General features: G+C 39.8%; 1 protein-coding gene across 1 annotated transcript in view; it reads left to right on the top strand.

Moving 5' to 3' along the window:
- Nucleotides 1-25,596, top strand: part of LOC122803315 (lectin-like) — a 353,928-nt gene that overhangs the window by 143,469 nt on the left and 184,863 nt on the right. The window contains exon 4 of the mRNA XM_044072881.1: nucleotides 23,001-23,141. Within this exon, the coding sequence (XP_043928816.1) occupies nucleotides 23,001-23,141 (141 nt within the window). The remainder of the gene's footprint in view (nucleotides 1-23,000; nucleotides 23,142-25,596) is intronic.

Here is a 25,596-nt window from a genome sequence, read left to right on the forward strand (position 1 = left end):
GTTTATATCAGAGTGAAATATGCTATTTTTTTTTTTATTTAACTGTTTCTAGTTTTGAAATGCCTGACACAATTGTTTTACTTTTATCTCTCATGGGGAAAGTTATTTGGATTGAGGTAAATAGAAATACAAAAATTGATATTCTATTGTCTATTCAGGAAGAGTATTATATATACAAGATTCTATTAATATAAGTTCCTTTATTATTTGTTATCTTTAAAGAATTCGGATATGGATTTAACATAGATATCCTTAAATGCTAATGGCTTAAACAACCCATATAAGAGAGCCAACCTACTAAGGTGTCTTGGGTCTATATTACATCATTGAACGCTTAAATAAGTGAACAATGATTAATCAACCCCATGTAAGCAAAAGCTTACAATGTCGAAACCCCAGAACAGCTGTTCCAAAAAAAAAAAACTTTAAAACAGTACATAAAGTGTGGGGATTCACCACCCCCACACCCCACCTACTTAAATGCACCAACTCCAAGATTGCACTACAGTGCCAAAAACGACAAAGTAATGGAAGCAGCCAAGCAAATTCTTTCCCAGGGAAAGAATTTGCTTAAAAGCCGCTTCGCTATTTTGCCTTTTCATTCTTTTACGGTCGATCAAGACGCATTCGACAGAATGCATTTTTGATCACATAATAGGAACCTAGGTATCTTAAACTAAACAAGGCTCAAGTACTTTTTCTCCAAGAGACACACTTTAAAATAAATGACACATTTATGTGGGACTCTAAAGAATACACAATATTTGCTCAATCTTCTTATAAAAATAAGACCAGAGGAGTAACAATTCTATGGAAAAAGACTTCTTGAATCCCCAAATTATTTACAAACATGTAGATAATGATGGACTCATGGCCTTAGTTATACTTAAGTTTAATAATAGAATTTGGACCCTGGTTAATTTACTCGTTCCAGGGTATGGGGGTTGGACTAGGTAAGAAACACTTAGACTTTATTACAAATACTTTTAAAGGTAATATTATACTAGGAGGTGATTTAAATTGTATCACATATATTACAGAAACTACCAATAGGAAATCTCCTAGACTATTGTCCTCAGCCAAACAGTTAACAAAATGGACAGAAATGTTTAAATTAATAGATACCTTTAATACTTTGGGACCAAATTCTTTACTATTCTCACACCAGGACTATAGACATGGCATCCAAACTAGAATAGATACAATTTATATCTCACACGATCTTTATTCTAAAATCTTGAATTTTTCAATATGACCTTGTCCCTTTTCAGATTAGAATTCCCTGTTTTTAACAATACACTTAGAATTCAATCAATTAGTTACTACTTCAAGGATTCCTTCATATATCACAAAATTTAAAAGACTTTAAATCTTGGATAGCTTCTGATCTTCAGATTTTCTTAGATATTAATTATAGGCCTGAAGCAAGCACAGTTATGGTTTGGGATTCTCTTAATGCCTATCTATATGGTAAAACCATTAGCTGGTACAAAAATAAAATTAAAGAATGGGACTCAGAGTTACAGCAACTCCAAAATCAAATATTATCTCTTAAATCTAATAAAAACTTAATTGCTACAGATAATAAGAAAATGGAAGACGCAGATAAGAAATACAATGAAATATTATCCCACAAAAGTAATTTAGCTATGGAAACATTGAAATTAAATTCTTATGCTACCTCCCCTAAGCATCTTTATAACCTATCTATGAAAGTTATGATACAATCAAAAATTAATAACACTGATAGTATCTTTCATGAAGGGAAAAAGAAAAAGGTCTCGGACATAGGGGACATTCTGGAGGCTTTTAATTATCATTATGCAGAGCACCATAAATATAAAATAAGTACAAATGAATGTGAGAAGTTAGAGAATATAGTTCCCAACATAACAAGAATTTCTGAGGAATTTAAGTTAGATCTACAAAAACCTATTTCTCAAAAGGAAATTATAGATGGGATTAAAGGAAGTAAGTCTAATAAAGTACCTGGAATAAATGGCTTAATTATTGAAATGTATAGATTGTTCCCTTCTTCTATAATCTCTCTCCTACATAAAACCATTCTTAAAGTTCAAACATTAGCAAATATTCCTCCTTCTTGGAGATATTCTCTAATTTCCCCTATATTAAAAGAGAATAAGGACCCTAATCATTGTAACTCATATAGACCAATTTCTTTGTTGAATAATGATTATAAACTATTTATGTCAATTATGGTCAGTAGATTTAAAATACCCATATCTAAAATAATTAATGAAGACCAAACTGGTTTCATACATAACAGGCATACACAGGATAATATTAATAGAGTATTAACTCTGATAGATTACCTCAATAGAGGAAGCCATGAAGCACTGATAATAGGTTTAGATATTCAAAAGGCCTTTGACTCCTTAAATTGGGGTTATTTATTTAAAGTCTTACAGTTATTTGAGTCCCCCCTCTTTTATAACAATGATAAAGAAAATCTATGAAAATAATCTAGCATATGTCAAATGAGGTCCCTTTACTTCCAAAGCAATCCAAATCAATAGAGGTACTAGACAAGGATGTCCCATGCCCCCTATCCTATTAGCTCTGGCCATAAATATACTTGCCATTTTAATACGTAATAACCCAAAGATAAGAGGTATAAATATATATGACCAATATATTTCTAAAATAATGATGTTTGCTGATGATGTCTTACTTACCCTACCCAACTCTAAGGAAGTGTTAGGTGAAGTGGATATAAGTAACAACAAATTTCCAAAAAAATCTCAGGACTCTCCTTCAGCAAATCTAAATCAAATATTTATTATTAAATAAAAAAGGAACATATAGGTTCCAGTTAATCATATTATTGGAAAGCAAGTTTCAACTCTAGATTATTTAGGAATAGTCCTATGCAAGAATATAGAGGAAACCTTACAGTTTAACTATGCCAAAGCCATAGACTTAATCAAGGCATTAATAAGCAAATGGAATAATTTGTTTATAACATTTGATGATAGGTTACAACTGAAAAAAATGGTTTTGTTACCTAAAATCTTATATATAGCACAAGCCCTTATACTTCCACCAGGAAAGAAAATCCTTAAAGAAAGCACTTCAACTCTGATGAAATTCCTATGATACCCCAAAAGAAATAGAGTGGCATATTCTCATCATATCAGAAAATGAGAACAAGGGGGGTTAAAATTCCCAGAGATTGAAACTTATATAAAGGCATCTATAATTAAAATACTGATGACTTGGATAAATCCTAGATACTCTTCCAATTGGGAACAGTTACACTCCATTATACTAATGAATGAAAATTATTTATCAAAGAATGCTTTGGTAACTGACAAAGATAACATGATATGGCACTATTTAAGTTTAAATTTACAGTATAGTACAACAAAATTAACTAAACTAACACTAATAAACAGTATTTTTGATATGTTTAGAAAATTTATTAACACAAATTTAGATATAAAATTGTGGCATAGATTTTAATACCATTTATTATTACAAGGGATTTCCCTGATAAAACACATAGAGAAATTTTTGGTTTATGGGAAAATAATAACCTATTTTGTTGGTTGCAATGTATTGAAAACCAACAAGCTTTGAACACACAAAGTATATTGTCAACCTATGGCTTATCCCCTAATGACTGGTTGGTTTTTCAGAGTGTTACAGCATACACTAAGGATCTGTGTAGAATAATACATAACTCATCCTTCAAAACCGTACTAAAAATTATAAACTGGATTTTTGGAATTCTATATAATAATATCAATGTTAAAAATGAATTATCATATCTATATAATACTTTAATTGTCTATAAGACAACTCCTAAAGATTCTTACTGGCAATACCTAACTAAAAGGTTTCAAGTATCATTATTAATGGAAGATAAAACATTTGATTTTCAGTTAAATTAACTTCTTACTCACAATTCTGGAGGATTTTTAATTGGAAATTTCTACACAGATCCTTTTTGACACCTGAGAAACTTTCAAAAATGAACCCTTCAAACAGCAAGTTATGTTGGAGATGTCATCTGTCCACTAATGCTGACTGGTCTCATATTTTTTATGACTGTACTAATATTAAATCTTCAGAAAAAAAGAGCCAGCACAAGCATGTAGCACCCAAGGTAAATATTCTTTATTATGCTATCAAAATGTTTCAGACTAGTTTCGGCACACAGCCTTCATCAGTGATGCACAAACTTCCAACACAATTCCTTAAATATCAATTCAAAGCACTTATCCTGTGATGTCATTTCCTTCATATTTAAAAAATTGTCATTAAGGCCAGGTGTAAAAAGTGCCCCTAATTTAACTATCCACTTTTTCTTTATAGTTAAGCAAAGAATGCCATCCCATTTTACATCCTTTATTGTCTAATATTCTGTCTATAATGGTAAAAGTAAATTTGGCAGGGTGGTGTGTTTGACAGTGTCTATACAATGCATTGGTAATGCATTTATTACAAACATCACTTAAGTGTTCAGATATTCTCAAACAAAAGGGTCTAGATGTCTGTCCTATGTAAAATGAATGAGAGTGACAGCAAGCTAAATAGATAACCCAATCTGTTCCACAATTAGCGTAGAAATTGATGTCATACACAGGACCAGTATTTTGGCTAGAAAACTGCTTGGTTTTGGATATATGTTGGCAAAATGAACAATGTCCACATGGATAGCACCCTACTAACTTCTCCCCTACAATACTAAGTTGGTGAATGGATTCCCTATTTCTGGGCTGATGTTTATAGTGAGAAAAATGGGACCCTATTGTTTTGCCACAACGAAAAGAAAAGGGACACCTATCTGGTAACCATTGGCTAAGCTCCTCATTGGCCATCAGAATGTTCCAATGTTTATTAACAGCATCCCTGAGTAAATTGACATTTCTCCCATATGTGGTTATTAATCTGATAACATCCGATTCTTTTTGATCATCCCTGTTCCTATATTTAAGTAAATCTTTCTGAGATTGCTGGGAAGCCCATTCCCGAACAGTGACCACATCCCCCAACCTATAACCCCTGTTCAAGAATCTACAAGTAAGATCCTGCTTGGAATGATTATAATCTTCCTCTCTTGAAAAGATACATCTAATCCTGGAGAATTGCGACTTATGTATGTTCCTTATGGTGTGTGTGGGGTGTAGACTGGTTGCAAATAATAAATTATTATATTGTGGATATTTCCTAAATACCACAGTCCGTAAAGAGCGTGATGACTGTGCCCTGGCCCAGCAATCAAGGAGCCTCATTCCTCACCACTAACACCAGGGAGGTCACCTCATAGAAGAGAAAAGGATAACTAATACACACAGTAAAGTAAAATTTCCCGTAAGTGTACACAGAGATCACAGTCAGTCTGGGGTGGTTGCTCCCTTGCTCACAAGGTCCCCAATAAGACTCCCCACTGGCACAGGTATAGGGTCCAGGTCTCAGCCTAACTGGGCAAGCTAAAACCTCTAGAACCCTCTCTGTCCAACCAGTGCTTTGTGTCCCTGCCAAGTAGCTGACACAACACACACACACACACACACACACACACACACACACACACACACACACACACACACACACACACACACACACACACACACACACACACACACACACACACACACACACACACACTTTGAGATAATACTTATACAACTTCACAGACACTCCTAGAAAAGGCTGACACGGATTCTCCAGCTGTGCCCCTTTATCCAGACTATACTGTAGTAATTACTGCCACCACCCAGTTAATAATATCAGCTACTAAAAGGCCCTTAAAAGGGTGTCCAATTATTACTGTGCAATATTATTATCTAATGGTAGTATGACTAACAGTCAAGGCTTACTTTAGAGTGGCCTATTACAATAACCTCTAAATATGCAATGTACTCTAGAGCTTATCTCTACACAAACCAGCCACAGGTAGAAAGTTTTAAAAATATTTAATAAATAATTAAAACACAAGACAAAACTACTACACCACAGAGATCACGCAGAAACTTAAAATAATACAGTAGGACAGGTCTGATTTCAAAGAAAAATACCTAATTAATCTTTACTAGCTTTAACTATTCCTACAAGAAATCACAGTGCTAGAAACTTACATGTGAGCTTAGGCAGAGTGCTGATAAGTTGAATGTCTAAAGTCAAATTGCTCCCTATCTCTCTCTGTGACACAGTTTATAAAACATCACTAACAAACATGTCTCTGGGTACTCCCCAGATTACATCATTTTTGACACTTAGGTTTTCTCGGTATTCATATTGCATCATCTTGACACCTGATCTGAGTTCCCAGGCTAATAGAAACTCCATTTACATTATTTAGCAAGCTAACACCTGCACAGGAGAATACAACAATAAAAGGCATTTCACATATACACTCTAGCAGAAACCAAAGTAATAAAGCACCTTCCACATGTACACTCTAATAATTATTCCTTAAAGTTAAGACAATAGGAAGAATATGTTCAGCTAGCCGCTCTGGCACCAGTTTTTATATAATTGTACTTTTAAAGACATTTGAAATGCTTGGCTTGGTTTTCCTTCCACAGACAGCAATGTTGCAACAATCTTGAAGTTCACATTTTACAGTGTTTTCTTTACACTCAAGAAACATGCCTGTATTTTACATTTATTATCAAGAAAACATGCCTGTATTTTACATTTATTCACAAATGCCAGAATTAGATATCAAATTCTATTTGACTAGGCTGGCAGCCTTCGCCCATCTCTCCCCAATCATCACATCTCCTCCCCCCCAGGGAACTCAAGCAAGTTTTTCAAGTGCCCCTTGAGAAACATCACTTGAGAGTATCAGGTGTATCTGGGTGTACCTCACCCCATTCCCTGTCTTGAGAGCCCATCTGCATTGGCATTGCTACTCCCACTGTGGTGCTGTACTGACATATCATATGCTTGCACCCCAGAATCCATCTTAGAAACTTGGCATTTTGCTGACTGGCTCTGTTTAACCATGTTAGAGGGTTGTGATCTGTCATCACAGTGAATTTTCTTCCATACAGATAAGGCTGAGGTTTTTGTAGTGCCCACACTATGGTTAGACATTCCTTTTCTACTGCTGCATAGCATTCCTCCCTGGGTTGGAGCCTATGACTGAGATAAACCACTGGGTGCTCTTCTCCCTCTGAAGAAATCTTTCTAAGTACAGTCCCCACCCCATAGCTTGAAGCATCCACCTGCACAACATAGTCTTTGCTGTAGTCTGGACTGGCTAACACAGGGGGTCCTCCCAAAGCTTCCTTAAGCTTCTGAAATGCCTGCTGACATGCTGGGGTCCACACTACCTTATCTGGCCTGTTCTTCCTTGTCAGATCTGTGAGGGGAGCAGCTATGGTACTATAATGGGGAATGAACCTTCTGTAGTACCCTACTGTCCCCAAGAATGCCCTCACCTGCTTTTTGGTAACAGGTGCAGGCCATGCCTGAATAGCTTCCACTTTGGACGGTTCTGGCCTTATCTTACCACTCCCAACTCTATGTCCTAGGTAGGAGACCTCTGCCATACCCACCTGACATTTTCTCGGCTTAGTGGTCAACCCTGCCCTCTGTAGTCTGCCCAGCACCTCCCTGACATGCTGAAGGTGCTCTAGCCAGGAATGGCTGTAGATAGCAATATCATCCATGTAAGCAAGGGCAAACCCTCTTTCTCCTGCTAAGATATGATCTACCAGCCTCTGGAAAGTCGCTGGGGCATTCTTCATCCCAAAGGGCATCTTTTATTAACTCATAAAAGTCAAAAGGAGTCACCAAGGCTGACTTCTCTTTAGCACTGGGAGTCAACGGCACCTGCCAGTAGCCCTTGGTAAGATCAATGGTTATAAGATACTTAGTCCCACCCAGCTGCTCTAGGGCCTCATCTGTCCTAGGCATGGGGTAAGCATCCGATTCTGTGTGACTAATTTCCTGTAATACACACAGAACCTGATGCTGCCATCCTTCTTTGGCACCAAAACCAATGGTGAGGGACTGTTGGATTCTTGAATCACCCCTAGTTCCAACATCTCTTGTACCTCTTCCTTCAGAGTCTGTTTGACTCTCAGGCACCCTATAAGGGGCCTGCCTGATAGGCCTTTGGAGTCCTGTATCCACCTGGTTCTGCACCAGGTGGGTGCTCCCTGGTTTCCTGGTGAACATGTCCCCAAATTCCTGCAACACTGCTCGGATTTCTCGAACCTGGGTAGGAGATAGCCTGGGACATTGCTACTCCTTTCACTGAGGTGTCAGTCCGAGCCTGACTGAGGAGATCAGTCACAAGATCTCTCTCAGACTCTTCCTGCAATCCACTGCAAATGCTCAGCACAAGGGCCTCCCTATCATGGCAAGGTTTCATCATGTTAACATGGTACAATTTGTGTCCCTGCCATCTGCCTAGCACTTCCACCTTGTAGTTAACATCACTTACCTTTCTTACCACCTTGTAGGGTCCCTCCCAAGCTGCCTGCAACTTATTGTGTCTGACAGGAATGAGAACCATCGCCTGCTGCCCTACAGCCTACTCTCTAGTTCGAGCATTCCTGTCATACCACACCTTTTTCTGTTGTTAGGCTTCTGCCAGGTTCTTCTGGGCCAGGCCCATGAGTTCCCTAAGCCTTGTCCTGAGGTTTAGGACATATGCCACAACAGACTCCTTGTGCGACTCACACTCACCTTTCCACTCATCTCAAACTAAATCTTAAGGTCCCCTCACCCTATGCCCATACAGCAACTCAAAGGGTGAAAAACCTGTGGTTTCCTGGGGAACCTCTCTGTAAGCAAACAACAGATGGGGCAAATATTTGTCCCACTCCCTCTTAAACTGATCTGCAAATGCCTGTAACATGGACTTGATTGTAGAGTTTAACCTCTCAACAAGACCATTAGTCTGGGGATGGTAGGCGGTGGTCTTCATGTGCATCACCCCACAGGACTTCCACAGACAAGCCAGCAGGTCTGACATAAAATTACTGTTAGACAGTATTTCCTTTGGGAAACCTATGCTGCTGAAAATCTCTAACAAAGCATTTGCCACCTTCTCGGCCTCAATGGAGGACAAAGCCACTGCCTCAGGGTATCATGTAGCATAATCTACAATCACTAGGATATACTTTTTCCCTGTGGAACTTGGGGTACTCAGAGGACCCACAATATCCATAGCTACCCTCTGAAATGGCTCCTCAATCACAGGCAAAGCCATCAAAGGAGCTCTCACCTTGTCTCCTGCCCTGCCTACCATTTGGCACTGCTCACAGGTCCTGCAGTACCCAGTTACATCTCTGGAAATTCCAGGCCAATAGAAGTTTTGCATAATATGCCTCTTTGTATGTTTTATGCCCATATGACCTGCAAAGGGAATATCATGGACCATGGCTAGAAGCGCCAGACGGTAAGCTCTAGGCACTACCAACTGCATTACTCTCTCACCTTCTAGTCCTCCCTCAGGGGTCCACTCTCTGTACAGTAACCTTTTGTTCCAGTATACAGATTCCCCCTTCCCTTGAGAATCAGGTGCCTCCCTAGCTACCTGCCTCAGGCCTTGCAATGTAGGGTCTGAGAGTTGAGCCTGTCTCAAGTCTCTCCTTGTAACCCTTCTCAGCTCCCCTTCCACAGAAGGTCTGGCATCCTCTGACAGTGGTGCCTCACTGTCAGCCTGGGTACTACTACTCACCTCTACCTTTGCAGTTACCCTGTCCAAGGGAACATCACTAGCCACAAGCAGCTGTGGCTCACATTCAGTCTCACTGCTACATCATAGTTCATTCCCTGAAGTAACCACCTCAACAGTCCTGGCTGCAAGTATGCAGTCTGTCTGGGTCTCCCCCTGGCTACCAGACCCAAATGCTTGTCTCCTAACCTCACTGCATGTAACTGCATAAGTACATAGTACTGCCTCATCCAAATCCTTCCCTCTCAGGACATCTACAGGATGGTAGTTCCATACCTCTGTAGTCTCAAGACAACCTACGATTGGCATTTTGTCTTTACCACTTACTGGCTTCCTCACCTTTGGTTCCTCACCTTGCCTCTGTGGACATCTGTATGCCACATGGCCACACTGGTTGCATTCAAAACATTTAACCCTAGCTCCTAGACATGTACCTGGACTAGTGGCTTCCCCTACTACTGGCGGATTTTGTTGGGGCAGTCTGTGCTGCCCACCATGGGGTCCTTTAGTCCAATGAGCAGTACTGGGGGTCCCTTTCCTGTGCAGGGCTACCCTGCTTGCTAGGTATAGGTCTCCCTTCTTCCCTGACTCCTCTGAAGTAGCACACTGTCTATCAGCTAACCAGATCCTCATGTCCTCAAGCAAAGTGCTAAGGGCTTGTTCCCTTACCAAAAAGGTCTGCCAGCCCTTCATAAGTGGTGACCTGACATCCACTCACCCAGCTATGAAAATAAGTGCTCAGTTCAGCAACATATTCACATACATATTCATCTGCCTTGTGTCCATGCTCATGAAACTTTTTCCTATACATTTCAGGTGTTAGCTTAAAACATTCTAATAAGTATCTTTTTACAGCAGTATAATCAAAATAGTCAGTGTCATGCAATTTTGCTAAAGAAGTTACAGCTTTACCATGGAGTAAGGGGGTCAGGAACCATAACCAACGCCTTTGGTCAACTTCATACTGTTTACATACCCGCTCAAACATAGGAATGAAGCTATCAAAATGATTCCCCTCTTTAAACTGTGGAAGAAATTTGCTGACCTTTTGTGCTTCTGGTGTCCAGTTGCTCCCTTCCCCATTACCTCCATTACTCTGGTCAGCATTTCCTTCTCATGCCTCCTCTGCTGTTCATTTTCTTCAGCTTCTAGGCTCCTCATTCTCTCGGCTGATTCTAGTTCCATATGCCTTGCCTCCAACTCAAGTCTCTTTAGCTCCAGCTGGATTTTTAAGTCCACTGCAGAAAGGTTGAGCTGTCCATTCTCTGAGGATATTGTATCTCCACTGTCAGTCTGATTGTCCTCCAGGCTGCTGTTTTCTGATGCAGCTGTAACCAAGGCTGCAATCAGGTCTGCTTTAGTCAGGTTTCCATGCACCAGTCCCCTAGCCTAGCACATCTCCGCCAGCTGGCTCCTTGTTAGCTTTCCATACTCCTCTGATGACATGCTGCCTGGTCACCCTGACTAACACTAAGCTAACAAAAGAAACAAAACAATTGTGATCTGAACTCTGAGTATACATTGCGTGGCTGTTTTAGAGTACAAAACACTTTTAAAGATCACTGTACATAAGCTACAGGAATTCGCTCTACCCACACCACTACAAGCCAATTAGTATGTGAAGTAGATCCCGCCACTGCCACCACTTGTACTTGTGATGACCGTGCTCTGGCCCAGCAATCAAGGAGCCTCAATCCTCACCACTAACACCAGGGAGGTCATCTCATAGAAAAGAAAAGGATAACTAATACACACAGGAAAGTACAATTTCCCGTAAGTGCACACAGAGATCACAATCAGTCTGGGGCTGGTTGCTCCCCAGGTCCCCAATAAGACTCCCCACTGGCACAGCTATAGGGTCCAGGTCTCAGCCTAACTGGGCAAGCAAAAACCTCCAGTACCCTCTCTGTCCAACTAGTGCTTCATGTCCCATGCCAAGTAGCTGACAACGCACACACACTTTGAGATAAGTATTTATACAACTTCACAGACAGGAAAGGCTGACACAGATTCTCCAGCTGTGCCCCTTTACCCAGACTATACAGTAGTAATTACTGCAACAACCCGGTTAATAATATCAGCTACTAAAAAGTCCTTAAAAGGTGTTCAATTATTACTGTGCAATATTATTATCCAATGGTAGTATGACTAACAGTCAAGGCTTACTTTAGAGTGGCCTATTAAAATAACCTCTAAATATGCAATGTACTCTAGAGCTTATCTCTACACAAATCAGCCACAGGTAGAAGGTTTTAAAAATATGTAATAATAAATAATTAAAACACAAGACAAAACTACTACACCACAGAGATATCTAAGAGTTCAGAGATCACACAGAAACTTAAAATAATACAGTAGGACAGGTCTGATTTCAAAGAAAAATACCTAATTAATCTTTACTAGCTTTAACTCTTCCTACAAGAAATCATACAGCTAGAAACTTATATGTGAGCTTAGGCAGAGTGCTGATAAGTTGAATGTCCGAAGTCAAAATGCTCCCTATCTCTCTCTGAGACACAGTTTATAAAACATCACTGACAAACATGTCTCTGGGTCCTCCCCAGATTACATCATTTTTGACACTTAGGTTTTCCCAGTATTCATATTGCATCATCTTGACACCTGCTCTGAGTTCCCAGGCTAATAGAAACTCCATTTACATTATTTAGCAAGCTAACACCTGCACAGGAGAATACAACAATAAAAGTAATTTCACATATACACTCTAGCAGAAACCAAAGCAATAAAGCACCTTCCACATGCACACTCTAACAATTATTCCTTAAGTTAAGACAATAGAAAATTTGTGTTCAACTAGCCGGTCTGGCACCATTTTTTAGACAATTGTACTTTCAAAGACATTTGAAATGTTTGGCTTGGTTTTCCTTACAGCAGATGGCAATGTTGCAACAATCTTGAAGTTCACATTTTACAGTGTTTTCTTTACACTCAAGAAACATGCCTGTATTTTACATTTATTATCAAGAAAGCATGCCTGTATTTTACATTTATTTACAAATGTCAGAATTAGATATTAAATTCTATTTGACTAGGCTGGCATCCTTCGCCCATCTCTCCCCAGTCATCACAAAGAGTTGTCAGATTCCCTTAGGATCTTAACGTCCAAAAAATTGATTTCATCATAAGTATATGTTAAAGAGAACTCATTGCCCCATTTATTGCCATTGAGGTATTGTTCAAACTCTTTCAAATATTCTTTTCACCCACACCACACCAACCAACAGTCGTCCAAGAATCTCCTCCATATGTCCATATCAGGCAGATATATATTGTGTGACATATTATATATATCAATTTCTGCTCAATATAACCTATAGAAAGATCTGCATTTTGCCAATAGCAACTGCCCTGAAAATAAAAAAACATTTTTTGCCAGGACATGCTCTGCCATACAGACTAGGAGGGTATTAAATCCCACAGGATGTAGATCGGTTGTAGTCAACCAATAATCCAAGGCCTGCAGTCCTGCCCAATGGGGTATGCTGGTATACAGGGATTTGACATCTAAAGTACACATGAGCCAATGTGATTCCAATTCAGAATCAGAAATAATTTGCAGGAATTCACCAGTGTCTCTAATCCTAGCCCAAACATTCGTTAACAGTTGCTGTAAATATTGAGTCAAATATGCTGATAGTGGCTCAGTCAATGAGCCTATACCTGAAACTATAGGTCTACCTGGAGGCTTATCCAAACTTTTATGAATCTTAGGTAAAAGATACAAAATTTGTTTAACTGGGTCCCTTACTATTAGCTGTAACATAGTAGATTTGTTTATGATTCCCTCCTCCACTGCCTGCTCTAAGAATGAATCAATATCCTTCTTAAATCTAGGAGTGGGGTCTGTATCGATGCCATGTAGTGCAGAGGGTTAGACAGTTGTCTATTTCCCTCTGCACAGTAATAACTGGTATCCATGAGCACAACTGCCCCTCCTTTGTCAGCAAGGAGGATGGTGATGTCAGTATTACTACTAAGCTCTTGAAGGGTCCTTTGTTCATCCTGTGTAAGGTTATGTCTAAGCAGCTGAGTAGAGCATAGCTTAGAGTGTCGATCTTTTTGTATGGCTTGCTGAAATATAGCCACATTTTTGTTCATAGGTGGCATAAAGCTGGATTTATAAAACTTTAATTCTGTAGATCTTTGGGAGTCTGAATTGGACCCAAAAAACAATTTCAAATTAATTTTTCTACAGAAAGCTAATACATCTGTAACAAATACATTTTCATCAACACAAGAGCCCGGTACAAAATTTAATCCTGTGTGGCGACATGCGTGAATGGGTGTTCCTTTGTTGAAGGTTGTGCATTAGGCCCGGCAAGCCAGCACATAAAACTCTACTGCCAATCATTAGCAGACCGGAGTTCCGCTGTGGCGACCCCTAACCGGGAAAAGCTGAAAGACAAAAATTAAGTAACTGTTGCTGTTCCATACTTAAAAGATGCGTAGATATATTGTGGATGATATCATATTCATTATTCACTGAACCAATGACTGTAGAATATTTTCCAATGTTTCTTTTCCGGTGTTTACACCCACCCCTATGTGTATGTTCCCTAAAGGGTGTTCCTGACCCCTCTGTTTTTTGGCCTCTGGAGACTCTCTACTTTGGGCCCCCTCAATATCTGTGGTGGTGGACTCATCCCCCGAGGTATTATACCCAGTTTTTTTCAAGATTGAACATTGCCTTTTCTTACGTGTAATATTGCCAAATTTAGTGGTGTCAGAAAAGCATACATTTTTGTGTGATTCACAAGGTTTACCCCATTCATAATCTTCCAAGTCTCTTGTAAATTTACGTAATTTTTGTCTTTTATTTGAGCCTCAAAGGCAAGTAGATCCCTAGATAGCCTACTCATACAGTTGGCATAGTGTGACTGACCCTCATATGTCTTCACTTCCTCACTTGCTTGTTTAACCTCATTAATGTTGCCCTCTATAATACGTTCATAATACGCTGTTAAAATTTCAACAAAGGCAAGGGAAGCATTTTGTTGTGCATCACCCCATTGTTGGACTAATATATCATCCAATTTTCCAACCAATGGCTGGATTCTCACCCTAAGGCCGCTAGGGGTGATGTTCTTTATGTGAAAATGCCTTAAATAGTTTCAGATGCTATATGTTAGTCCTTAAATTTTTCATACATTTGCCCAATTTATTGAACAATAAGTTACAGCCATCAACTGGATCTGAAACAGATATGATAAGAGAGAAGAGCTGAGGGAGATCGGGGAGAAGTGTCTCCTGAGGGTACTAATATCAGGGTGGAAAGAGAAGCATATCCCAGATGACTGGAAAAGGGGACATCCACAACTGTAGGAAGTACAGAGCCATGAAACTCCTACCACATTGCATGAAAGTTCTGGAGAGGGTTATTGATATACAGATACGCCAAGTAGTAGAATGTGATATGGGAGATGAGCAGTTCAGATTCAGATCAGGATATAGCACAATTGACCCGATGCTTGCATTGAGACAGATACTTGATAAGAAGCTAAAGATGAGGTGAGAGAGTCCAACTGGGCATTCCTAGACTTGGAGAAAGCATATGACAACGTCTCAAGAAAGTGGATCTGGGCAGTACTGCAGTGGTTTGAAGTCCCAGAAACATTAGTAGAATTAGTGCAAGCTATGTACAAGGACCAGTGACTCAAGTAAGAACAGTGTTTGGCCTCACAGAGGGGTTCCCAGTAGGAGTGGGTATACACCAGGGTTCAGCTCTGAGCCCACTACTGTTCATACTGGTGATGGACTATATTAGCAAACAGGTTGGAGGGGACAGATCAATAAATCTGCTGTATGCAGACAATGTGGCAGTACAGGCAGACTCTGGCTAGAACTTCAGCAAATGATATGAGAATGGAATGCAAATCTGAAGGCACATGGGATGAAACTAAGCTCAGATAAGACAGTGGTAATGACAGCAAATTGGGGAAATCAGAAGAAGCTGAGAATAGAGATAGAAGGGAAGATAGTGGAACAGGTAAACAGTTTCAAGTATCTGGCAGGTCTGGTTGAGAAGCAGGGTTGTCTGAATGAAGAGATCAAAGCTAGAATCAGTGGGGCTGCAGCCAACTGGCATAGAGTAGCAGGTGTAGTCTATGATAGAAGAATGCCAAAGAAGCTGAAAAGTAAGGTGTACAAGACAGTGGTGTGACCAGTACTACTGTATGGTACAGAAACCTGGGCAGTAAAGGCAGAACAGCCGACGATGCTAGAGGTGATGGAAATGAAGTGCCTGAGAAAGGTGGTAGGATGCACACTCTGGGACAGATGAAGAAATGAGGATATAAGAGCAGAAGCTGAAGTAGCTCCAATTGCAGAAAAGATCAAAGAGAACAAATTACAGTATGATTACGAGGTGGTATAGCTATAATATTTAAACAGCATCTAAACATCCAGATCTTAAAATCATCAGCTCCACAAATAGGCAATGAAGAAATAATATATACCAACCTCAAAATAAACAAAAACAAAACCATCAACATAATTGGATGCTACTTCCCACCTGGCCAAAACATCTCTCCACTAGAAAACCTCCTCAGCTGGTCTACCACCATTTCCCCCAAGAAACTATCATTTTAGGTGATTTCAATATTGACTGGCAATCCTGTTCTGGCAACCATCCAACCCATCATGTAAACCTTCATGGCTTCACCCAACTAGTCCAGTTGCCAACCAGGATAAATAAAAACTCCAGCAAGCACACTACCCTGGACTGGATACTAGTCAGTAAGAGCCTCCAGTCATATATAACAGGCTGCTTATCAGATAGTCTCAGTGATCACTCCCCAACATTCCAACTCAAAAAATACTTATACCAAGCTAAACCTGTCATCTACCGTCAAATACATAAAAAAACTCAACTTTAACCCACTCACATTCATCTCATCCCTCAAAGAATGTAACTAGCATCCTCTAAAGTACCTCAGCCTTGATGACGCAGTTGAATTTTTTAATACTACCTTCCTGAGCATCCTTAATTACCATGCCCCCATAAGACTTTCCAGAATCAAAGCACAACCCTCCCCATGGCTACAGAAAACCACTAAGTCAGAAATGAAAAACAGGGATAAAGCCTGGGAGCACTGGCACAAAACCAAAACCCCCTCAACTAGACAGAAATTCCTAGAACTACACAATAGAGTCAAAAAGCTAATAAAACAGGACAAATTCCAATACTACCAGTCTGCCCTAGACTCCTCTCAACACAGCCCCAAACAATTCTGGTCCTCCATAAACTCCATCCTCCACCCAGGTAAAGTCAGTACCCCTCCTCCTAACATCCCTCACTCCTCAGAAAATATTGCTACCTCATTCAATACACACTTCACACAAACCATACTATCACTAGCTAAACAACACAACCCCCCTCCCCTCCAACCCACACCTTCAACTAGTAATCTCCCCACTGCCTTCTCTTTTTCTCCTGTACCTACCTCCAACATAAAAAACTCTTAACTAAACTTAAACCCACCAAATTAGCAGCAGACAACCTCCCAAGTGAATACCTACAAATTGCAGCTGATGCTCTGGCCTACCCAGAATCCATCTTGATTAACCGATCTCTGTCAGAAAGTTATGTTCCCACACTGTGGAAAGTATCACGTATAATTCCCCTCCACAAAGGCGGACCCTCCACAGAACTAACCAATTACTGCCCCATAGCTATTCTCTCTCCACTCTCCAAAATACTAGCGAGATACATACACTCTCAGGTCTCAGACTACCTCCATACTAACAACCTCCTTTCCAATACTCAGCATGGTTTCCGACCAAACCATAGCACCACCACTGCCTTACTCTCCTTTACTAACACTATCCTTAAGCATAAAAACAATGGCTATCTCTCCTCTGCTACTTTCCTAGACCTATCTAAAGCATTTGACATGGTCCCACACAAACAACTTATATCTGTCCTCAATAACCTATCCTTCTCACAATCGGTCATCAACTGGTTTCAGATTTACCTGTCTGACCACCAACAATCTATTGTATGGCAGAATAACATATCTCCCCAACTACCTGTCTCCATAGGGGATCCCCAAGGATCCATCCTTGGACCCCTACTCTTCTCTGTTTTCACCAATAATCTAGCCTCTGCCACCAAACATGGCACACTCATACAATGCTCAGATGACTTTCCCATCATCTGCTCAGCCCAGTCCCTACCCAAACTGCAAAAAGTCACACAGGAAGCCTTTTCCACTATTGAAACTTTGTTATCTGATGCCCAATTAATACTCAACCCAAACAAAACTAAACTACTCATCTTCCAACCCACCAAATATACTCAAAACAACTCTCACTTTAACATCACAGCAAAAGACAACACCACTATATACCCAACTGAACACACCAAATTGCTAGGAGTGGAAATAGACAATAAACTAAAATTTGACATTCACATATCCTTGACCATAAAAAAAGTCCACAATAAACTAGGAGCGCTATACAGAAATAAGCAATTTCTCACCAAAGCATCAAAGATTTCAATAGCAAATTCCCACCTTATCTCCACCCTACTTTATGCCTGTCCAATATATACCAACCTTAGGCAATGCGATTTAAACAAGCTAGAGACCTGCTACAAAAAAATCACCAAATTCGCCACAGGGGCATCCTACCGTAGTCACCACTGTCTCTCACTTGCTGAACTCGGCTGGCTTGAACTCCCTCACCTCCTTCAATGGTATCAACTCTCACTTGCCCACAAACTAGTAAATCATCCACTAAATGTCCCATCCCTCCAGAATCTACTCCAACCCTATCGCACCACCAGACCACTGAGATCCAGCATCAAAAATCACTTGCAGATCACTAAAGCCAATAACTCTGCTGGTGAAGCACAATTCTCTTGCACCATAGCCAAATTATGGAACTCCCTTCCACCCACAATTACCTCCATACCATCATGCACCCACTTCAAAACTTTACTAAAAGCGCACCTAAAAACATGCTGGCTATGCCCTTGCAACTCCCACTCTAATATCACCCTCCCCATCCAACCACTACCTTTCTTTCCACCCCACTAACTACCTTGATTATAGCAAGCTCAGATGCTAATAAGCATAGTACTTATTATACAGCAGGAACTTCTTCTTGTAATATTTGTTAATGTCTGTCATGTACTTCGCAGATAAAGATTCTAGTTGTCTACTGATGTACTATGTTCTTCATCTGTAAATATTTTGTAAGTAATTGCTATGTAAATTGTTAATCGCTATGTAATCAAATGTAACTACTGTCTGTTTATTTTAACTGTGGAGCTTTTCTCCCCGGGCCTCCGCTAAAAATGGACCTACATCCAGTCGGACACTCCCGGTCAACAAATATAAATAAAAATAGTCCACAATGATAAAAAAATCACTGAACCCACAGACATTGCCAACATACTGGCAGACAGGTTCAGTGCAAATTTCTCCCCCCCCCCCCAAAAGGAGAAATATCTATCCCACCAGAGTCTAGCCTCCCAAACATCTCAGATGCCCAGGTGAGAGCTGCTCTCTTTAAAGCAAAAAACACAGCATCAATGGGACCGGACGGTGTCCCTGGCTGTGTGCTACACGAACTCAATGAGGAACTAAACCCACACATAAGGCTGTTTAATCTTAGCCTTACTACAGGATACGTACCCAAAGAATGGCGTACGGCAACTGTGGTCCCACTCCACAAAGGCGGTGCTTCTACGGACCCTGGAAATTACCGCCCCATAAGCTTGACGAGCCTTGTCTGCAAAGCTATGGAGAGGATCATAATGGAACTCATAAATAAAGACATTGGGGACCTACAGACACTGGATCCTACCCAATTTGGCTTTGTCAAGGGCAGATCCTGCCTCTTGAACTTGGTCGACTTTCGAAACAGTCACTAAGGCCATTGATGAGGGTAAGGCAGTTCACACAGCCTACCTTGACCTAGCAAAAGCGATTGACACAATACCCCACTTGGGCATCATAGAAAAGCTCACCAGCTTAGATGTAAACCCATATGTCACAAGATGGGTTGCAAACTGGCTCAAGGACAGAACACACAGGGTTAGAGTTGCTGGTGCCATGTCAGACTCTAAGCCGGTCACGGCGGTGTCCCACAGGGTCAGTCCTGGGCCCCTCTTATTCGGCATTTATTTTCTGAAGTGCAGGCAAACATAGGGGGATTGTGGCTGACAAAATTTGCAGATGACTGCAAACTGGGCACCATAATTGACACTCCATCAGATACAGACATCCTCCAGAGAGGTCTCATAGAAATGGATAACTGGTGCCAGAGCCATGGCCTTAAGCTAAATGCCAAAAAATGTATAGTCATACCCTTTGGGAAAAACAAGGTAACCCCTAATTACCACATAGGTGGTAATCCATTAAACACAGAAGAAGTTATCAGGGACCTGGGGACCCAAGTTGACAGTAACCTCTCTTTTGACACTCACATTGCCAAAGTGGTTAGGAAGACCTTCTACATTGCCCACCTGATCATGAAGGGATTCACATCCAGATCAGGAGAGGTCATTGTACCCTGTACTCTTCACTTATCAGACCAATGATTGAGTACAATGCCCCATTTGGAATGTACCTTACCCGACACCTGCAGCAGTTGGAAAGACCCCAAAAGATCCTCACCAAAAGGATAAAGGGGCTCAAACATATGTCATACGATGCCCGACTGAAGAAACTCCAGCTCTATTCAGTCGCATACCGTCTGCTCAGAGGTGATCTGTGCCTGACATACAAGGCCATGTCCAACCCGGAATTAATGGACATGCTCCACCTCAAAAAATCCAAATCCACCAGAGCCACAAGAGCAAGAGACTTAAACCTCAACATGGATATAAATAGGACGTGCTGGAGGGACAGATTCATCACCCAGAGACTCCCTACACTATGGAACAGAATCCCAGTCCATGTGAGGCAGAGCCCCTCACTGACTCTGTTCAAGAGAAATCTTGATGAGTGGATGGGAGATCGTAGGTTTACCCCGGGAATCATCTCTGTGTCACTGCTGGACAGAGGCACAGCAAACTAATGGGTATAGTATTCTCATCCTAAGGGGTGGAGAAAGCCACACACACTCTGTCTAGGCTTATAAATGCCCTAGGGCAGATAGCCTAGTATGAACCTATGAACCTATAATAATTACGGTGGTTTGGACACATGTAGAAAAGCAGAAGACAATCTGGTGAGGAAGATTTGGGACAGACAGGAAGAAGGTAAGAGGAAGTGAGGACATCCAGCAAAGAGATGGATGGATTGTGTGAAAGAAGATCTGCGACAGTCAGGCATGAGTGTTGAGGCAAGAGTGCGGCATGGATCCGAGAGAGTTGGTGACAGTTAACACGATACCCCGACCCCATGTAGAAAAAATAGTAAAAAGGGAACTGATGATGAATGATGATTACTAACACCTACTGCTACTGTCATGTATGTGCTGTGGTAATCCCTAACATAACTTACTAACGTGTTACTAACACCTACTGCTACTGTCATGTATGTGCTGTGGTAATCCCTAACATAACTTACTAACGTGTTACTAACACCTACTGCTACTGTCATGTATGTGCTGTGGTAATCCCTAACATAACTTACTAACGTGTTACTAACACCTACTGCTACTGTCATGTATGTGCTGTTGTAATCCCTAACATAACTTACTAACGTGTTACTAACACCTACTGCTACTGTTATGTATGTGCTGTGGTAATCCCTAACATAACTTACTAACGTGTTACTAACACCTACTGCTACTGTCATGTATGTGCTGTGGTAATCCCTAACATAACTTACTAACATGTTACTAACATCTACTGCTGCTGTCATGTATGTGCTGTGGTAATCCCTAACATAACTTACTAACATGTTACTAACACCTACTGCTACTGTCATGTATGTGCTGTGTTAATCCCTAACATAACTTACCAACGTGTTACTAACACCTACTGCTACTGTTATGTATGTGCTGTGGTAATCCCTAACATAACTTACTAATGTGTTACTAACACCTACTGCTACTGTCATGTATGTGCTGTGGTAATCCCTAACATAACTTACTAACGTGTTACTAACACCTACTGCTACTGTCATGTATGTGCTGTGGTAATCCCTAACATAACTTACTAACGTGTTACTAACACCTACTGCTACTGTCATGTATGTGCTGTGGTAATCCCTAACATAACTTACTAACGTGTTACTAACACCTACTGCTACTGTCATGCATGTGCTGTGGTAATCCCTAACATAACTTACTAACGTGTTACTAACACCTACTGCTACTGTCCTGTTTGTTCTGTGGTAATCCCTAACATAACTTACTAATGTGTTACTAACACCTACTGCTACTGTCCTGTTTGTGCTGTGGTAATTACTAACATAACTTACTAACGTGTTACTAACACCTACTGCTGCTGTAATGTATGTGCTGTGGTAATCCCTAACATAACTTACTAACGTGTTACTAACACCTACTGCTACTGTCATGTATGTGCTGTGGTAATCCCTAACAAAACTTACTAACGTGTTACTAACACCTACTGCTACTGTCATGTATGTGCTGTGGTAATCCCTAACATAACTTACTAACGTGTTACTAACACCTACTGCTGCTGTCATGTATGTGCTGTGGTAATCCCTAACATAACTTACTAACGTGTTACTAACACCTACTGCTGCTGTAATGTATGTGCTGTGGTAATCCCTAACATAACTTACTAACGTGTTACTAAGACCTACTGCTGCTGTAATGTATGTGCTGTGATAATCCCTAACTTAACTTACTAACATGTGTAACTAGCACCTACTGCTAATGTCCTGTTTGTGCTGTTGTAATCCTTAACTTACTTACTACATGTGTTATTAACACCTACTGCTACTGTTCTCTTTGTGCTGTGGTAATCCCTAACTTAACTTACTAACTTATGTTACTAACACTTACTGCTACTGTACTGTTTATGTTGTGGTAACTCTGTATCTCACCATTGCAAATACAATATTTGTACTGTCAGTCCCAATACATTTACTGTATCATAAGCATCATCTCTTTGGTGATATGAATAACTGATGCACTGTATCATTGCTTTATAGATCGATAGTATCAACATTTTCATAAACACTCCATGCCTTTTGGCCAAGGACATACCTAGAAAGAGTCATTTAACCAGTGTGCTTATGCAGTAATCAAATGTCATACGGCAAATAATGAATCAAAAATACAGGCATTTAAACAATAAAATAATGTGATGTTGATTTGCTTGTTTTTACACAATTTTATTTATAGTTCACATTAATCTTGTCTGTTCTAATGTTCTCCTATTCTGCAGGAAATATGCAAATGTGAAAAAGTCAAGAGCAACTTGCTGTCTATCCACTCCCATGAATTTCATGAGAAAGTTATTGAAAAACTGAAGCATTCCAATATAACTAGCTATGAAGTCTGGATTGGGGCCACAAAAGGCAGATTTGTAAGTACAAGTTACTAGCTACATAATTGATTTTACTTCTGAATTCTGTCATTCTGTCTTTTGCACACAATCTGTCTCTGAGCTGCAGTGAGGAATGAGTTTCAGCTCAATTTGAGCTTCTTGCTATTACATTGTTTCAGCCCATGAATGATATAACAAAAACAAAGTAATACAAATGCAACATAGTGAAATCATGAAACAGCATGAAAAGAGTAAACTTAAATAAACAATGTTATACAATATAACTGCGACTGTATATGATATAAAGTAACAAAACTTGGAACAATTTGAAAAGAGTAAACAAACATAAACAATGTAACACAGTAAAACAGCAATTGTATAAGATAAAGCAGAAAAAACGTATTCTGTTGAAGATATTGTATTCTATATATGAAAAATAAACTGTCATTATACCTGTAGGAATCAATATTGTTTTCTAAAAGAGCATTGAAATATGTTCATACAGCCTTTTACTAAAGTAGGTTTATGCAGCCTTTCCTTGTTCCATTCATGTTTAGAAATACATTAGAAGCCACTAATAATTTTAGTGGTGACAGTATACAAACATATATTAATAAAACAGATTAACATACCATAAAAGCTGATACTGATGGGGCAAACTATCAGAGACTATATTCTTTCTTATAACAGTCAGTAATCATGTTTTGGGGTGTACAATTTCTAGGATAATAGAAGGATGCCTTTTGGTTATACTAGTTCTTTCTTGTCAATTTATTAAGATTTTTACTTAGTAGCACACAAGTTCTGTAACTTTATTTCATCTGGCACTAACCTGTTTCAACATTGTAAAACATAAACGAATTCAGAACACAGAACTGCTACTGTATTCTGATAAATGACTCTTCCACTGATGTGTGATTATAAACATTATATTTTTTCTGGTTTTATAGTCCTAAAAGCACACACACACATGCCAATGTATGTTCACACACATACACACGTACACATTATCACACAATAACATACCCCCCACTTCTTTTCCAAAACCAACTTTGTACTATCATAGCAAGTTTCCCTGATAGCATACCAGGAGCTTTCTACTTTTATGACAGGTAACTGTCAGAGAAAGGGAGCTTGAAATCCTCCCCATGTAGCTGGAGGCCCAAATCTTTGCAAACATTTAAAACTTCTGATTAAATTTTGAAATATGGCCAAGAATGTCTAAGAAAAACTACATGTATAAAAAGAAATTAAAAAAAAAACATTTAAAGGTAAACAGAGGTTAGTGGCCAACAAATAAATACATTAATAAGGTTAGCAAGTAAGCAAAACAACAGTCAGGAAGTTAAGAGACAATAAAATTGGTGAGGATAATTTATATACTACTGGAGTACTTTCTGCAGCTTTAAACTATGTCTCAGTAATGGCACAGATATCTATATTCTCCAGAGTGAGGAGAGCTTGTAGGGTGGGACGTTTCTTGTTAAGGCTCCCAGCATAGTTTCCTTTTGGTTTTATTTGTTATGTTGTTAGGTTTGTTAATTTGACATTGCCTAGCAAAACACTCTAAGGAGCAGATAAAATTTTAGCCAATATCAGGAAGCCCCAGGGGACGTGTACAGACCATCCTTGGCAAAACAACATGGTCTGTTAACCATGTTTTTCCATGATGACAAATAGTGAATCCTCCTGGACTGACACCAGAAACAAAACCAATTGTTAAAGTTAATCATTTTTTATTCATACTGTGGCATCATCATCATTGGTGAAGGTAGAATGTTGTTTAATGCCAGCCAGGTACCTAATCTGAGACACATATTTAGAGGGATCCATATAGTCCATTAAGGGATGCCTCAGTTCATGTACATCCATATGGATTATGATAGAATCATACTGGTACCTGTGGTACTTTGATTAGAGTGCATGCAATCCTTGTGAATCCTGGAATCAGACAAGGAACTAACCTTTATCTTCTCCTTGTCAAGTCTTGTGAGTGGGGCATCTGTGTTTGTTGTACAATGAAGTCCTCTATGGCAAGAGTTCTGGGTAATTTTTTTTTTTTTTTGCATTATGGGCTTTGGGGGGAGTCCATTGGGTGTAGGTGTATGTGCTTTAAAGATTGCTGAGGATAGGCATTCCAATTAATATGCTTAGGAGATCTTTGAGGTTTGGGAGGATTGCTTTTTAGTGCCTCAGCATGGTCTATGTACATGGTGGACATTTATGTGGTGGAAGAAGTGTGTTTGTTCTTTACAACCTTGTTTGTAAGTAAGATTTTTGCCTCTAAGGAAATTGTGTCTGTACATCTGTCACATACCATGTTAATTTCTTTAATGATTAAAAGGTTGTCTGAGAACATGAGACACTTGTTATGTTGTCTCAGGATATCCATATCTACCATGCCAGCTACAGAGACATTTGGAAATTACATATTCATGTTATCTGGACCTGTATTAGGATGAGCTATTTTGGTTTGAGAACTGGGTTATACAGG

The sequence above is a fragment of the Protopterus annectens genome, chromosome 5.part1, assembly GCF_019279795.1.
Source record: "Protopterus annectens isolate FY-2018-M chromosome 5.part1, PAN1.0, whole genome shotgun sequence".
Lineage (NCBI taxonomy): Eukaryota > Metazoa > Chordata > Ceratodontiformes > Protopteridae > Protopterus > Protopterus annectens.